Genomic DNA, 16,693 nt, shown 5'->3' with positions numbered 1-16,693 from the left:
TTTGCCCTGTGTGTGAGTTTCTTGGCTTAAACAACAGACAGGCGTCTCTCAGACCCAAGGGCACCACGCGTCTGAAGCATGGGCAGGCTGCTGTCCTGGCCTCTCCCCAGTGGGCACTGAACACTTGCCCTCTGCCCCTGTCTCCAAAGTCCCTCTTCTTGAGAAGGGCACCAGGCACACTGGGTGGGGGGCACCCTAATGACCTCTGCTCACTTCATACCTGGAAAGAGCCTATTTTCAAGTTAGGTCACATTTGAGGTACAGGGGTTAGGGGTCCAGCACACTTCCAAGGGGTGCAGTCCAGCCCCAACACGTGTAACGTGCGTGATCCTGGGAGACGTCTCGTCCCATTTATTCCTGGCCACCCTGGGCAGGAGCCGGTCCAGGCTAAAGGAGTCTGTGGCTCCCACTCACCAGGCTCAGCACGATGCCCGGACTGAACAAGCCAGAGGGTCCCGCAGGGGGCCACGGGGCAGGTCTCCCCCCAGCCAGGCCTCTGCTGCCCCCCCCCCCGACCCCCGGACTCCCAGCCCTGGCTCCCCACACCCAGAGCCGTCACTCACTCCCTGGCAGGCTCTCGAATCACCTGGCACCTCCCGGGGCTCCCTAAGCTCTCGGGGCCACCGCCTCTCTCCCTGACCCCCCCCAGTGCAGGGCATGTGGTGGTGGTGGGGAGCTGGCCTGGCCACTAGCCCCGAATATCTCCCCGACGTTCACTGCCCCCCAAACAGTTGTGAGATTTCCTGGCCCTGCGCACATCCCGTGGCTGCCGTAACGCCTGACCACGGTGGGGTGGCTTCGACAAGAGAAATGTATTCTCCCACGGCCTAGAGGCCAGAAGCCCGAAATCAGCATCGCTGGGCTGAGACCCGGGCGTCACAGTGACACAGGGAGGTCTGGTGACGATCACCGGGGAGAAGGGCGGGGCCGTGGGAGGAGCTTGCAGAGCCAATGGAAGGCCGTCTCGGACGCGATTGGCTGGAAGCTGAAGCCGCCAGAGCCAATGGAAACAAAAGGAGGGCGGGCGCTTTGGCTCCCGAGCTCTGCTGGCTCCCGGGCCGGCTCGCTCTCCGGCTCTGGCTCCCGGGCTCTCTGTCCCTCGGGGACGCGTGGGTGACGGCGCTGCGGCTGCCTGCGTTTCCCAACGGCCCGCGTTTTGGACGGGAAGGAACTCCGGGCACAGCCTAGGGTCGCGCTGGCCTGGCAGAGGGTGGCAGGGTCGTTCTTCGGCTGTTGGAGAGGGAACGGGCTCCGAGGCGGAGGCCTGCCGCTCCTCTGGGATCGTGTGGCTTGTGCGTGTCATGTTTTAGTTTCTACACTAACCCCATAGAAACCGACAGGGACACGCTGGGAGAGCCCGGGTGTCGGAGCTTAGCCTTCGCTGATAGGCTTGAGTGGTTGCAGCTGCGACTTGCTGGGCTTCCGTGGCCGCTTTCGGATGAAGACTCCTTCCCTGCATCACCAGACCGTGCCTCTGGAATATTGTCTGGAGGGGGCGGCGGGCAGCGGGACCCCGCTTTCTGTTTGGTAACAGTAGGGCTGCATCAGCTCCCCCACCAGCTCTGGGGAGGGCCCCTCCTGCCTCCTTCAGCTTCTCGGGGCTCCGATGTTCCTGGATGGTGGCCGCATCCCTCCACCTCTGTCCTCACATGGGCATTTCTGTGTTAAATCTCCCTCCGCCTCCCTCTCTGTCCTTTTTTTAAGTTGCAGTAAAAGATACGTAACAAAATTTACCATTTTAACCCTCACTGCTTCCCTCTCAGAAGGACACGTGGGATGGCCTTTCAGGCACCAGGATAATCTTCGATGTCAAAATCCTTAACTTGGCCCTGGCTGGTGTGGCTCAGTGGGTTGGGCATCATCTTGCAAAGTGAAAGGTGACCAGTTTGATTCCCGGTCAGCGGGTTTGGTCCCTGATCAGGGCATGTATGAGAGGCAGCCAATCAATGTTTTTCTCCCTTCCCCTCTCTCTAAAAATAAGCAAATAAATTTTAAAAATCCTTAACTTGGTTACCTCTGCAAAGTCTTTGCCATATATGGCCACATTCATGGGTTCCGTGAATTAGGACAATGACGTCTTTTGAGGGCCATTGTTAGAGGACCTGGGAAGGGTCCTGGGCCTTGCTTGGCTGTCCTCAGCCTGGAAAGATCCTGACAGCTCCCCTGGGTGCCCGTCCTCCTGCCCAGAGAATCCAGAGGGGTGAGAGAGGACTGGCACGGGGCTGCCAATATGGGGTGCCACAGCCTCCCAGGCATTCCCACCGCTGCCAGGCCCAGGTGGAGTCCTTGGTCATCCATCTCTCGAAAGGGAACACAGGCCTGGGGTCCCTCTCCCTGCTCCCAGATGGCCCCTCTACCTGGGCCCCCGGAACAACGGCAGAACTAGTGGAGGCACCAAGCAAGAATCAGCCCCCAGTTAGCCAGGCGGAGGCATGGGTCTGAGGCTCTCCAGGAGGTGGGTGGGCGGGTGCTTTGCCCTCCCAAGGTGACCTCCCTTTGCCTGTCAGCAGCCTCTGAGGTGGGCACTTGCTGAAGGGCCCACTGACGCTGGGAGGGGGGTAACGAGGGAAGGGGGACCACTCGGTAAAGGATGTGATTGATGATGGTGTAACCACTATGCTTCACCCCTGAAACTAACACTAAATAATACTGTCAACTGTAGTTGAAAAATAAAATTTAAAAAAAAGGAGGGGAACTAAGACTCAAGCCCTCCATGGGCCTGGGATGAGGGTGTAGCCAGAAGGGACCCCTGGGCCTGCGAGGGCCTGAGACGCAGGGGGCCTGACCAGGGCCCCTCCAGGCTGGGGGGCTGCCGCTGCCCAGCACAGAGCTGTGGAGAGGAGCGAAGGGACTCCCATGTCTGTCCCCTCAGCCTCCCTCTGCACAACCTGCACCTGGCCCGAGTCCCCGGCCCAGTCCACACGTCCTCGGCTCCTCCTGTCCCTCCCTGACCTGCAGGCCTTCCCGCAGCCTCGCCACCCTGGGGGGCTCACGGGGAGTGACCCCACCGGAGCTGTGTGCCTCGCCTGCCACGAGGCTCCTTCCTGGGCTGCTGTGGGGTCAAGGCCAGGAAGGCCGCAGGCAGGCCCCGCCCCTTCCACTCTTCCCGCTGCCTGTGGGAGGGGCCTGTGGCCAGAGGGCAGGGGGCCTCTGCTGGGATTTCTGCTTTGGAGAACATTTTCTTTCTTTCTTTCTTTTTTTTAAAGACTTTATTTATTTTTAGAGAGAGGTGAAGGGAGAGAGAGGGAGAGAAACATCCATGTGCAAGAGAAACATCTATTGGTCGCCTCTCACACACCCCCAGCTGGGGACCTGGCCTGCAATCAGGCATGTGCCCTGACCGGGAATTGAACCAGTGACCTTTCAACCCACAAAGCCACACCAGTTAGGGCTCAAGCACATTTTCCATCAATCCAGGACCTGCCCTGGAAAACAGCCCAGCAGAAGGACAGGCGGTATCATTCACAGATGGTCCCACCTGGCTGAGTGACAAGGGCAGTGGCCAAGGAGCTCCCGACAACCCCACTGGGATCTCCCTCAGTGACCAGGCAAGGGGCAGGCGCTGTACCGTGGGTCCCCACCCCACTGGCACCCTCTGATGGGAGCGGGGATCAGCATCCTGGGGCCGGTGTAACAGACTTCCACAAGCAGGGGGCCTTAAAATAACAGGAATTTATTTTCTCTCAGCTCTGAGGCCAGAATTCAGAAGCCAGTATCCCAGGAACACGCTCCCTCTGGAGGCTCCAGGGGAGGGTCCTTCCCGCCTCTGCCAGCTCCTGGGGGCCCCATGCGCCCCTGGCTTATGGACACATGGCTCCACTTTCTGCCATCTTCACGTGGCTCCTCCTGTACGTGTCCTCTCCTCTTCTCATAATGACACCAGCCATTGGAAAGGGGGCCCACCCTCATCCAGGGTCACCTCATCTCCAAGTCCTGACCCTAATTACATCCGCAAAGGCCCTGTTTCCAGATAAGGTCATGATCACAGGTCCCAGGTGCAGATGAATTTTTGGGGGGGAGGGGGGACACAAGTCAAAACACCAGAGACCCCCTCGTGCTGAAGGTCCCCCCATTAGCTGTGTGACCCTGAACAGGTCCCTTGGCTGTGAGACCTGCCTCCACTCAGCCAGGTGACAAGCCCAGTCTGGAGAGGACAGGATGCCCCCGCAGGCTCCCCAACTTCAATCAAAGCCCAGCTTAGTCCCAAGAAAGGTCCCCTGCAGTCTCCTTAGCAGCGTCAACTTCATCCCCAGCCTTCGTGGGCTAAATGTCCTGCCACCCCCCCAACTCACACGTTGATGCCCTGGTGTCGGGAGGTGGGGGCTGAGGAGCTGATTAGGGTTAGAGGAGGTCAGGAAGGAGGGGCCCCGTGATTGGATCCGTGTCCTTATTGAAAACTAGAGCTCTCTCTGTCCCCCCCTCAGACACACACACCTTGTGAGGACGCAGCCAGAGAGTGTCTTAAACCCGGCGGGGCGTCCTCACCAGCACCCACCCACTGGGACCCTGATCTCGGATGGCAGCCTCTAGCCAGTAGACATGCTGTCTGTCATGTAGGCCCCAGACTGCAGTGGCGTCACTGGGCCTGAATGCCGTCACCTCTCACTTTCATGCCAGGAGGGCCAGGCGGAGTGCTGAGGACACCTGTCACCGAAGCAGGTTGGGACTGCATGGAATTGCGATGTGGACCCAAAACTACCGGTAATTTTTGTGACATTGGAGGAGCCGGCCGCCCCCTTCCTGGGCCGCTGGGTCTTGCTTCGCACGAATTCAGGAGGACTTTGACCTTGAGTCATGCATGCAAGTCCCCAGGAGGCAGCAAAGTGCCTGAAACACACAAGCCCTCGGCCCCTGGGGGATGCCCGCCTCACCATCCCAGGGTCCAGGGGGCGGGAGGGGGGACAAGACATGGGCGGTGCCAGGACAGGGAGGACAACCCCAGGCAGGCCTTGAGGGGTCAGGCGTGGGCCCATGGGATGGGCGGGAAGGAGGGGGCAGCCCCCAGCACTTTGGGGTGGGGTGGGGGTCCGTTTTCAGTTCCCACCAACCAGTCTGGGGTCAGCAGCGCCTCAGCCCAGCTTGGTGACGCTCAGTTAAAAGCAACCACAGGTGAGTGGCTCTGAGCCCAGGCTGTTCCTGGAGGTGCCGCCCCCTCCTGCAGGGCCTCTGTCCCATGGCAGGAGCCTGGCTCTGTCCCCGGCCTCTCTGGGCCCAGGCTGGAGGGACCTGAGGTCCAGAGCAGGCCCTCCTCAGGCCACTGCCTTCACCAGCTGCTCCCGCTGGGCCAGGCGGGGGTCTGTCCTCACCGCCCCCACGCTCCTGGCGAGGCGGGTGCCTGTCCTCCCTTCTCGGCTTGTTATGTGAAACAATAATGCTATTGCTCAACTGCAGAGAAACACGTCAGCACACCCTTTGCTGTCAGAGGGGCTCAGGGACGAAGGCAGAGCGGGCCCCTGGGGAGTCGCTGGGCTCGGGCTTCCATGCCCTCCTTGCAGCAGGCCCACCCCACCCCCGGGCCCCCCAGCGCCAGCGGCCTGGGTCCCTGGATGCTTCTCACACCGGCCCGCCCGCCTGGGCTGGGGGCGAGCAGGGGCGCAGACCCTGGTATGGCCCCCTGGCTGTGGCTCTGGGACCCCCGGGACCGCTGGCCTGTGTGCCGGCTGGGCAGGCCGTGTGGGAACAGTGGGTCCCCGGCATGCTGGCCAGGAGGTGCCAGCAGGCAGGCCCCTGCTCCCCACCAGGGACTCGCCCACCCTAGCCTTCTGGTCATTGTATTCCTTGTCGGGGACAAGCCTGTGGCGTGGCTGCCACATCCCTGCACCTCACTGCACCTTTCTGGGCTGGAGGGGGCGCTGAAGCCTCTGTCCCTGTCGCAGACTAGGGGCGGGCAATGACCAAAGCCCTTTCCCGCCCCTCTGTCACTGCTGCCTCAGAGCCGCCCTGGTGGGGGGTGGGGGCTGTTATCCCCCGCCCTGCAGAAGGTTTCACAGCCTGACTGGGGTCTGCAGCCCCTGAGCTGTGGAGGAGGCCCTCTGGCCCCTGAGTGTATCCCCAGGACCGTGGTGCCACGTGCTCGGATTTCGAGGCACATAGGAGGGTCAGCACTGACCAGGGGGGCCAGGTCCTCCCCGAGATTCTCCTTGGCTCCTGCGTGAAGGGGCAGTGAGTGTCCGGGTAGGCATCCCAGACCTGGCCCGCAGGCAGGCCCTCAGCTGCCCTGGAAGGCTCTGCCCACCTCCGCACTGGCTCCCAGGAGTGGCCAAGCAGCCTCCTTCGCCCACGTGGGCCTCGTCCGCCCTCCCCCCAAGGCCACAGGCATGAGGCTGGGTGACTCACAGCTGTGGCTTTACTCCCCTGGGGAACAGCAAGCCCACAGCCCTGCCCACCCGCTCAATGCCTGCGGAGCCAGGTCAGAGTGGCACCTCCACCCCGCCCCCCCCATAGAGCCAGCCCGGGGTGTGAGCAGGGGTGCAGAGTGGGGGAGAGAAACACTCTGGGCAGGAACCGAGAGACAGCTGCGGGGGGGCAGGGTCCGCCTTGTGTGGGAGGTGCGGGACCCTAGCTCAGTCTCCACCCGAGAAGCCCCCTCAGTGTGGGCTTCAGCCAGACCACCCAGGCCCAGTTGCTGGAGCCCGGGACCCCATCCCTGGGCCCCCGAGGGCCCTGTGGGACTGCCCCGGGGCACATGCAAGCCTGTGTGAGCTCCCCACGCCCTCTGGAGCTGGCCCGGGGCCTGCTAGGGGCGCAGGCAGCTCTCTCAACTCAGACCTCTCGGGCCCCGCTGGCCACCCCAGACCCGGCGGCTGCTCCCCTCCATCACCCCAGGGAGACATCCTGGTCACCTGGTCACACGGAAAGGAGGGGTCCTGACAGGCCACGGGCAGCCTGGCCCCCATCCTCCACTTTGGAAATCAGCGATGGGGGGATGGGGGAGGGGCCCGGCTCTGGGGGCAAACATCACAGGCACCCAGGAGGGGCTCCTCCCCCGGCCTCGGATATCAGCTCAGAGCCCAGCAGGAGCCCCCGTATGTGTGTCCTATGGGTGGGGGCTCAGGCGATCTCAGGACCCCCCAGGCGCCACCCTGGTCTCCTGCACGGCGCATCCCCTGAGACCTGGGGGACAGCTTGTGAACATAGGGGTCACAGTGGGGCAGGCCAGCCCTGCCATAGACACCACAGCGGCCTCCCTGGGCCGGGAAGGCTTGGGAGAGAGATCCAGGGTGATGGGGCTCCCCGCGCAGCAAGCGAAGGGGAGGCCTCCCCCAGGCCTCAGCCCCGTCAAGGTCCCGAGCCCCCGCAGGCCCCACGGCCCCAGAGAAGCCCTGAAACCCGTTCCAGACCCCACCAGGCCCTGCAACCCCGTCGAGTCTGGGCTGGGGGAGGGGGAGGGAACACTAGTGGGGACGGGGTTTCCTTCTGGGGTGATGGGACACCCTAGAACTAGAGAGTACGCAACATTGTGAATGTACTAAACGTCCTACGCGGTACGTTTCACATCTTGTGTATTTGACCACAATAAAGAAAACCCCAAACCACAGGGTCGAGGGCTCAGTGCCAGCTTCCTTCTCCCCAGGGTCGGGGTGGTTCCGCCAGGCAGACACACGCCACCCTACGGCTGATGGCAAACACCTCTGCCACCCACTCCTCAAAACGGAGGGCTGTGTCACTGACTACATCAGCCACGGGCACTGGCCTTTATCAAGGCACCCAGCGGCCCCGGGTCCGCGAGGGGGCAAGGGGAGAGGAGGCCGCCTTCCTGGCCCAGCACCGGAAGAATCTCTGCGCTGCTACTTTCAAGAATTGACCGATTCCTGGCGGAACAGGCTCGGGGGGCTGGTGCTGACATAGGAATGTGCTGAACACATCACTTGGCTCAGGCAGGGCAGGAGAGCCCGCCGCCATGGCTGCCTGTCCTCACACAGGGAGTCAAAGTAAGCGCTCCCCTGAGTCACATGCTCCTGGGTGGGTCTATTTATGGCTGGCGCGCTCAGCCCGGCAAGATAAAACAGCGTCAGGCCTACAGAGCCGCTCCCCGGCCCGAGTCCCCTGGCTGTGAGCGCGGACACTGGGCCTCCAGCTCTCCCCCTGCCCCGCTTGGAGACTGTGACGGGCCCTCCCGTGTGCGCGGTGCTCGCGGGCTGACCTTCCTCACTGACACGCTTTCCCAGCCCGTCACCGCACTGGGATCCTTCTGAGTCCCACTCGCATCCTGACAGTCTGCAACCTCACGCACTCTGCGCTCCTGACTGACAGCTGCCTTGTTGGGGGAACTGCGGGCTCACCCCACCCCCAGCCCGGGGTGCAGACCTGCGCCCCGCCGCCCCCCCCCCCAAGCTGCCGGGAAAGCGTTCCCGTTCAAACCCTGCAGGCTCCATCCAGCCCCGCGGGAGTCCTTGGCGCCAGCTTCCGTGCGGGTGTCAACGCGCCTCCCCCGAGGCTGACAGCGTTAAAGTGCTAGGTGCTTGCCCGAGACAGCTATTTGGGGAAAAGTCAGAGAAAAGCAGCATTTCTCTCCGCTTCCTGCCAGCCCCCTCAGCACAGGAATTATTCCCAAGGGCTCATGCTGGGTCCTTTACCAAAAGACTCAGGTGCATCTCGCTTGTTTCTGCTCAGGAGGATTTGAGATGCAGGAACCTTGTCACCCTCAGTAAGAGACCACAGCGTGAGCTTGAAGGACGCGATCCCTACATGAATTATAAATGCCCACCAGCCCTCCGCCGGACTGCGAGCCTCAGCCCCCGGGTGCTCCCCGCCCTGGCTCGGCCCCCAAAAGGGCAGGACTGCGAGCGCAACTGGGGGCGCTGGGAGCAGCCCTGGCGAGATGCCCCGGCACAGAGCAGCCTGTCCTGTCCCCCAGGCCCCCGCCCGCCCCTGAAACTTCTCGGGGCCCGGAAGCCGGGAAGTTGGAGGGCCCCGGCGCTTCAGCACCGTGGACAGCGCCGCGCGCGCCCGCGCAGACCCCCGCCCGCCCTACCTGTCGTCGTTCTGGAAGGACTGGTCGCCTAGCAGCAGGTCCCGGAAGCGGTACCGCGGCGGCAAGGGCAGCACCTCCGACTCCAGGTCGCTCATCTTGAGGCTGCCGGTGTCCAGGAGCACGCTGTCCCCGCGGCTGCCGTCCCCGGCGCTGGGCTGCCTGCGGGCACACGCCAGCGCTCCCTCAGCTCCTGTCGCGCCCGGCCCGCCTGCTGCGCCCAACTGCCCCGCGCAGCGCCCCTACCCCCACCGCCCGCCCCAGCAGCCTCCTTGCCTGGCTGCCTGGCTGCAGACCCAGGTCCCCGGACAGACTCCCACCAACTTCTAGCACGCAGATCCGGTCCTCTTGCCCGCGTAGCCCCCCCACCCCACCCCATCAGCCCCGTGGAGCCAGGCAGCTCTGCCACTGCCTTGGCCACCGCGCCCACCACACGGCTGGGCACACTCCAAGGCGGCTCTAGCGCATGGGCGAGGTTTGCCACCACCAACTCAGGGGCAGGCGACCACACCAGCCCTGGGCCCCCGCGGTGCCCTGCAAGCCCTCCTAGCGCTCCCCACAGCCTTTGCCAAGGCTGCCTGCTCTGCCTTCCTCCGCCCCAAACACCTCCTCTGATACCCAGGCTGCTGGAGTTTGGGAGTGACCAGGAAGCCGGAGGCACTTATTTGTGGCCTCCCTGGGGCCAAGCAGCTTAGGTCAGATCAGAACCTGGGAGTGGGCGTCAGTGGGGGAGGGGAGATCCCTCTGGGCCAATGTCACCAATCCCTGAGTTGAGACTTGGCAGTAGTGGGGCTGGGGCCTGGGGCCAGACCAGGTCCCAGAAGGGTCCTTCTGCTCTGCAGCCTGTGGGGTCTAAGCCTTTGTCTCCTGTTTTCACATCAGTGAGGTTATCTTGTGCAGCAGGTGGGGACAGGGGCCAGCAGGGCCACCAAGCTCCCAGTTCCCAGCCTCCTGGGCAGCAACCCGCAAAGCCCTCTGAACATCCGCGCCAGGATCTCTGCGTCACAGGACTGCCACAAGCCCTGCCACCACACAGCGGCACCTGACCCATCGCGGGAGCTGCACACCCATTAACTGGACACTGTGGGGACAGTCATTGCCACCGCCCAGACAGAGGCTCAGGTCAGGCCCCAGGGCTCCTGACCACAACCAGCACCCAGGACTCCTGGTCCTTTGGCATTGCTGACCGTCCTGGCAAGCCCAGTCCAGCCCACCCCTCGGTGCTGCCCCTCAGATGCCCCAGCTGGTGTTGCGAGGAGGGGTGGGACCTCTGGGAGGGAAGTACAACAGCTGTGACTCTTCAGTGTGGGGACCCTGGAGGGCCCTTCTCAGTCCCTCTGGGGAGGTAGAACCAGCTGGGGGAGAAGGGGCTCTCCACCCCATCAGGCCTGGCTCCCTAAGGTGGGGGGTGGCAGGAGGACCAAGGAGCCGTCTCAGCCCCCTGGCAGGCACAGGCGTCTGCTGACGGCACTCTGAGCCTGGGCTGGGGACCTGAGAGCGGGCTGTGCCCAGAGGCCGGAGTGAGGGCTGCTCACCTGGCGCTGAGGTCCCCGTGGGCGGGCAGGCTCTTCGCGCTCTCTGCCCAAGCCGGGAGGGGCAGGCACGCTCCCTGAGCCCCCACCCAGGCCTGTCCCAGGCCCCCGCCCCTGCGTGAGGGCACCCCCGTCCCGCAGCCCTTGGGAGCTGCTCGAGGACCGTCCCAGCTGCAGCTGCTTTCCCGGGTCGCAGGTCCAACCCCGAGCAGCCGGCAGCATTTGAGAAATAACATTTTCCTAATTGCATCAGCGAGGCTTGTGTTTTCCCTCAGTCACGAGCTGGCTGGGCCGCAGGGAGCCTCGCGGCCAGAGGCAGGGGCTGTGTTTTCTTGGTTGTGCCCCTTTCTTGCTGAGAACCCCTTTCCAAGGCAGAGCCCGCTGGCCCGGCCCCCAGGCCCAGCTGTCACGCCCCCACCCCACCCCGCTGTGAGCTGCTTTGGGCTTTCTCTCGACCTCAAGGCCCGGACTTGGAAGGGCCAATGGCAGACCTCAGAGGGTGGGGCCTCTGTTTGCTTCAGGGGGCACAGGGAAGGAGGGATCTGGGAGTCGAGGCCTGGCCCCCACCCCTGGAATGCGGCCTGTGAGGTACCAGAGTACCTGCCCCTCCGCCCTCACCTTCAGAGTGTGGCTGCCACACTGAACATCAAAATGAGCTCAGGGAGGGAACAGACGCGCCGCAGGCCTCCTGGCGTCCTGCCTCCCCCCCAGCACAGCGGAAAGCTCACCGGAACTTGAGTGTTTGCTGTGCTGGCCGAGGGCAGGGGCCCCAGGCCCTCCTGGAAGGGGCCCGGTGTGGGAGGGCCCTGAGCAGCTACGTGCTGGTCCCTGGGGTCTGGTTGAGGCCTCTTCCTGAACCCGAAGGCCTGTGTCACTGAGCTTCTGGACACTTGGGAGTGGGGGCGGGGGTGGGGGGAGTATCTGTCCCTGCAGAAGCAGAGATGATCCCGGTGGCGTGAGAATAGAACCCTGGCACGCGTCTGGGGCACAGGGGTCGCCTCGCAGTCCACACCCCCTCACCTCCCTTCCACTCCCTCCTCCCTTCATGACTCAAGGGGGGCTCCCAGAGGAGGTCTTGCCCTCTGTGTGGTGGCGGCACCAAAGGGCACTGGGAAGGCGCCTACCTCCAGGGCCCCCTCACTTATCCCCAGGATGCGGCGTGGGGCCTGAGCTGTGGATCGCTGCCCCCTGGAGCCAGAGCGGAGCCAAGTGGACAGGGCAGCCCCCCCCCAGGCAAGGCCGGGGAGCCCCTGCTTCTCCTGGGGACCCTTAGGGCTGTGGGCACAAGCCCACTGGGCATGGGGAGCAGATGTGGCTCAGTCCTGCCCTGTGGGTCCATGCTGGGTGGCCCTGGGGAAGTCACTTCACCTCCCTGAGCCGGCGCCCTCCCCTGTACCGAAGGTCCTAAGGCTCTGACCCTTCGGGTGATGGTAAACACTCCATGAGCCAGTCAGCACAGGGTGCTCAGGGTCGTGCCTGGCACGTGAGTGCTTCATCTATCAGTTTTTAATTTGGGGCTGGGGAGCCAGCATTTTGGCTGAGGACGGAGGCTGTGGCCCAGAGCACCAGTCTCCTGGGACGGCCAGCTCCCCACCACACCCTCAGCAGGTCAGCGGCAGGACAGTCTGTGGAGCTCAGACCCGGGATGTGACCTGTGGGGTCCAGCCAGCGAGGCCAAGGACAAGCGAGGCGGCCCACACGCGGGCGTCAGGACGGGGTTGCCTCAGCAGGGTGTGCATGCGACCTGCCCTGCCCACCCCACAGGAGGGGCAGCCTTGCAGGAGCACCAAGTGCCAGCTGCATGCCAGGCACGTGTGCCACTGAAGGGCAGTGGCAGGCAGCCAGGACTCTAGTGCAAAGAGGCCCCGTGGGGTCACAGCTGGGGAGCTTCACCGAGGTCCTGCAGCTGAGGAGCAGGCCCGCTGGGTGCGAGGGAGGTGGCCGTCCACTCACCACCCGCTGCACTGCCTGTGCCCGCCCAGGAGCCCCCTCTGAGGGCAGGGGCTTCTGCTTCTCTGTCCCTCCCACCCCGTCCCCTTGGCGGCCAAGCTGTCGGCAGGACTGAGGAAGCTACAGTGGTCGGAGGGAGGCACCAGGCCCTGAGGGTTCAGAGCCACGTCCTGCCTCCTGAGTCAGACCAGGGAAGAAAGAGAAGCTACCCTGTCCATCTTCCAGGGCTGGCAGCCCCGTTGCCGCGCAGACACCGACAGACCGGCACGGACACCAGGGGCCCTCCCTGGAACCCAGTGCGAGCTAACACAACACCGCGCCCCCGAAACAGAAGAGCATCGATCTCAAAAAAGCGCCACGAACTTCATTGCGCTAAAATTGAAGGACAAGAGCCACGATCGGGAGACAGAAACAAGATTCATCCCGATTCAAAATCCGTCAATGACGAGATACAGAGGGAAGCACATGTAACCTGACGAAGCAGAACAAATGGGACCTACCAGAAGCCTCGGCGAACATCACAGCTGTGGTGACGCGCGGGAGGCGCTCCTAGGAGTGGGGGACAGGCCTGCCCCCGCGGTGGGCGTTCCCGCCGGGCGCTGACCGAGGGAGAAATGGGCTCTAATGGTGTGCGGCCGGCCGATCCTTCCCCTAGAAAACCCCGAAGGTCTGCGGAAAACCATTAGGACAAATGGAAGCGCCGACGGCTCAGCCGAGCCTGGCGCCTCACCCAAAGCAGCGGCGGCGGCAGCAGCAGTGGCGGCGGGGGAGGACCCCGCTCACGGCCGCCCGGAGCCCTGCCAACCCCAAACCGTCGGGGAGACCATGAGTCGCTCCGGGTGCCCAGGGCGGCAGACAGAGTTGGTCAGGGCCCGTGGACACACACGGCTGGTTTTCTCAGAACCTGACAAAATGTTTCCAAAATCCATGCTGAAGGGTAAACATGGCCGACAGCGAGCAGAGCTGAGTGCCGACATCTGCGCTGGGAGCGAGGGCCACTCGGACGTAGCGGCGCCTCCCACGCTGGAGTCTCCACCCGGGACACGGTCCCTGTGCACAGGCGGCAGGGACACCCGCCACGCCCCGTGGAACACCGCTCCCGCCCAGCCGGCCGTGCACGCGGGACAGGGGTGCGCTGAGCACCGTCACATCCCGTGGCCCACGTGGGCACGTCTGCAAACGCAGGACAGGCCGGTCCATGGACCCTACAGACGTAAAAGCCCGAACACGCTCCGCTCTGAGGGAATGCCGGCCAGGGAGGTTTCCCTGGGCACCCAGCCGGCAGGCAATGCACGGACTGTCCCCACCGCTCGGTGACCTCGGTTCAGGGGGCTGTGGGGGGTTAAAGGCCATGCATCAGCCACGGGGCCACATGAGGAGACCGATGGTGTGTCACTTGCTGTTGGATGCGAGAAAGCCAAGGGACCGCCAGCACCCTCCCTGCCGAGTGTCACCTGTGCCCGGGCAGGCCTTGGGGAAGAGGGCCTGTTGCTCAGCCTGGCACGTGACATCCTGAGACGGTGTCCCCTCTCAGACTGTGTAACTGTCAGTCTGACCGTCCAGGGCCCGCAGTATGACTGAGGGACTCAGTCCCTCTCCTACGACGCATCGTTTAGTTGTCCACACTCAGATCAAATTTTCCAAGGAGCCTGAGAGCCATGATTGAGAGGAACTGTGTGTGTGCGCACGTGTGCATTGTGTGGGTGTGCATGTGCAGTAGACCTGCACACTCGTGTGGACCTGTGTGCATGTGTGTGCACAGCTCACCTGTCCCTGCCCGACGCCCAGGAGAGCCCCGTGGACATGGCGGTGTCCCCGGGGTGGGGCAGCCGAGCACGGGGCTCGGTGCCCAGGCTGGTGGAAAGCTGCCCAGTGGCCCTCTGACCACGACAGAGAGCCAGGCGTTTCCTTTCCACGGTAATTAAACAGCCACAGCCGGGGGGACCTCTCAGGGGAAGGGGCTCGGCGCTCAGCGCCACCTCGGAGATGCAACCGCATCCAAGGGGAGGCTCGGGCGTGCCGCTGAGTCATCAGAACCGGCGCTTCTAGCAGCTTCCCCCGTGCACAGAGCAAGCCCAGAGGACGGGGGGGAAGGGCCGGCAGCAGCGTGGGAGCCCTGTCATCGCCCCTGACCTTCCTCGAGCCCACGGGCCTGCCCCCAAGTATGCCCAGGTCACCCAGTGTCAGCTGGCAGGTTCATATCCCGATCACAGGGTCCAGCCCTCAACCCCTGGGTGTCTGGGACCCTCGTTCAGTCGTGTCCTCTGGCTGAAGCTGCCTGAGTGCCCCCCGCCCCCTGGCCAGACACATGGTAGCTTCTCAGAGGTGTCTAGTGACCAAACACAGGCCTAGGCTGAGCTGCTGGGGGCGGTGCTGACCCCAGAACTGGAGCCTGTGTTTTGGGGAGTCCCTTGAGAGCCTGCTGGGACAGAGCCTGAGGTGGGGACATGACATGCCCTCTGCCACAGCAGGGCATCGGGGCTGCACCCGGAGCAGGACAGCTGTCCCATGGGCAGGTAGGTCATCCTGTCCTCTGAGCAGGAGGGCAGAAGGGCAGACGCTGCTTGCTGCTTTCTCTGACCTGAGGGCCCCCGTCTCTACTTCAGACTGGCACTTCATCCCCAAGGTCCTGGGCTCCTGTGGTGGAAGAGGAATGGAGGAGGGTGCAGCACCCTCTCCCCACGGCCCAGCCCACAGCCACAGTGCCCGGATGCCCCCACAAGGGCTGCACGCCAGGCTGCTGGCCCCTCCAGGGCCCTGGGCCCGCGCTTGCCTGGAGCTGGCGCAGACTCCAAGCTGTGGCCAGAGTTGGGCAGTGAGTGCATTCACCCTCTGAAGGCTTTGCTGCCCCCACAACACACAGGGTCAGGGCGCCTGAGGCAGTGCAGGGAGGAGCTCAACCGCTCAGGCCACCAGGTCCCCTTGGGTCCTCAGCCACCGGCCCTGAGAGCCCGAGCCATGCAGTCGCCCCACGTCCTCTCGTGTAGTTATCACCGATGCTACTGCAGCCGCTAAGCCTGACCTGCTCTCCGCCCCCAGCTTCCTGCCGAGTGCCAGGGGAGAACCGTGACTTCACGCTGTATTCAAGCTCTGTCCCCTGTGACAAATGACACACCACTGGAGCCTGCGGGCAGGGGCGGGGCCAACAGGAGGGGTGAGCTAGGGCCCCTGCAGGGCTGGCGCATGGCCACAGGCATGTGGAGGCCCAGCGCAGCACCTTCCCCGCGGGCTACTGGGCCCTCCGCTGGCCCGGAGGCGAGGGCCAGTGCTAGGCAAGCCTGGGCGAGGCTGCTGCGGGGGGGTGGGGGGGTGGGGGGGTGGCCTATGCACCTCTTTGGGGCCTCACTGTGCTGGCTGCAAGGGATCCCCGAACATCCCCACCCCTCCCCCAGTGGGAGGTCCCAACGATGGAGCAGATGTCTCTGGAAAGGCCACTCCAGGCCCCTGCTCCCACCTCTGTCCTTCAGCGTTTAGTACAAGCGTCACCTCTGAGGCCGGCCCCACTCACCCCCAAGTTCCGTAGGAGGAAGAGGCTGTGGGTGAACGTGAGTGAATGTGGATGCCCCGTACACGCTCCCAGCCCTGGGGGCTCCCAGGACACCTTTAAAAATGCTCATGTGAGCAGGTGCTGCACCCGGGCCCTCGCCTGCCTCGGGGCTCCACCCAGAGACCATGTGCACTGCTCCCCATCCCAGTGCCAGGCAGGGGCAGCCCCCAACTCCAGGTCTCCCATGCGGAAAGCACGTGTGTGCACGCATGCTGTGCACACCCAGCATGTGTGTTTGGGGACGGAGGTCCACAGACAGAGGTGTGTGCATACTCCGCCACCTGTACTCCCCACCCACGAGGGTCCGCACGTGCCCGGGTGGATCTGCCCCGTGTGGAGAAGCCCTGGCTCATGTGGCGGCCAGCACGAGGCGCTGTGTCCCAGAGGGCAGCACCCCTGGGGCACAGGCTGCAAACGCCCCATCCCAGGGTAGGGTACGGGGAGGGGAGGCCGGAGGAGAAACGTCAGGGGAAACACTCCCAGGAGAGGGGACCTCTGTCCCACCAGGCCCCTGACACACTGACAGGCTGAGATGCCAGCGGGGCTGGTGGGCAGACCAGTGCAGAGGTTTAACGTGACGGCACTGCTGACCCCACGGACCCCACCCAGACGGAAGCAGAGCTTGGGCTGGTTCCTCTCCCCCCATGACCCCTTCTCACTCACCTCTGCCCTTCTGAGCTGCTGCTGGAGGCG

At 64.1% G+C, this 16,693-nt stretch overlaps 1 protein-coding gene across 1 annotated transcript in view; it reads right to left on the bottom strand.

Annotated features, from left to right (window-relative positions):
- Nucleotides 1–9,122, bottom strand: part of KCNT1 (potassium sodium-activated channel subfamily T member 1) — a 42,212-nt gene extending 33,090 nt beyond the window's left edge. Inside the window, exon 1 of the mRNA XM_090274956.1 lies at nt 8,975–9,122. Coding sequence (XP_090131082.1) covers nt 8,975–9,069 — 95 coding nt within the window. The 5' untranslated portion in view covers nt 9,070–9,122. The remainder of the gene's footprint in view (nt 1–8,974) is intronic.
- Nucleotides 9,123–16,693: the final 7,571 nt, after the last annotated feature.

Source organism: Furipterus horrens, unplaced genomic scaffold, assembly GCF_987537825.1.
Source record: "Furipterus horrens unplaced genomic scaffold, mFurHor1.1.pri manual_scaffold_4, whole genome shotgun sequence".
NCBI classification, from domain to species: Eukaryota; Metazoa; Chordata; class Mammalia; order Chiroptera; family Furipteridae; genus Furipterus; species Furipterus horrens.
The sequence above is the reverse complement of the archived record's forward strand: the minus strand, read 5'-3'. Positions and strand labels throughout refer to the sequence as shown.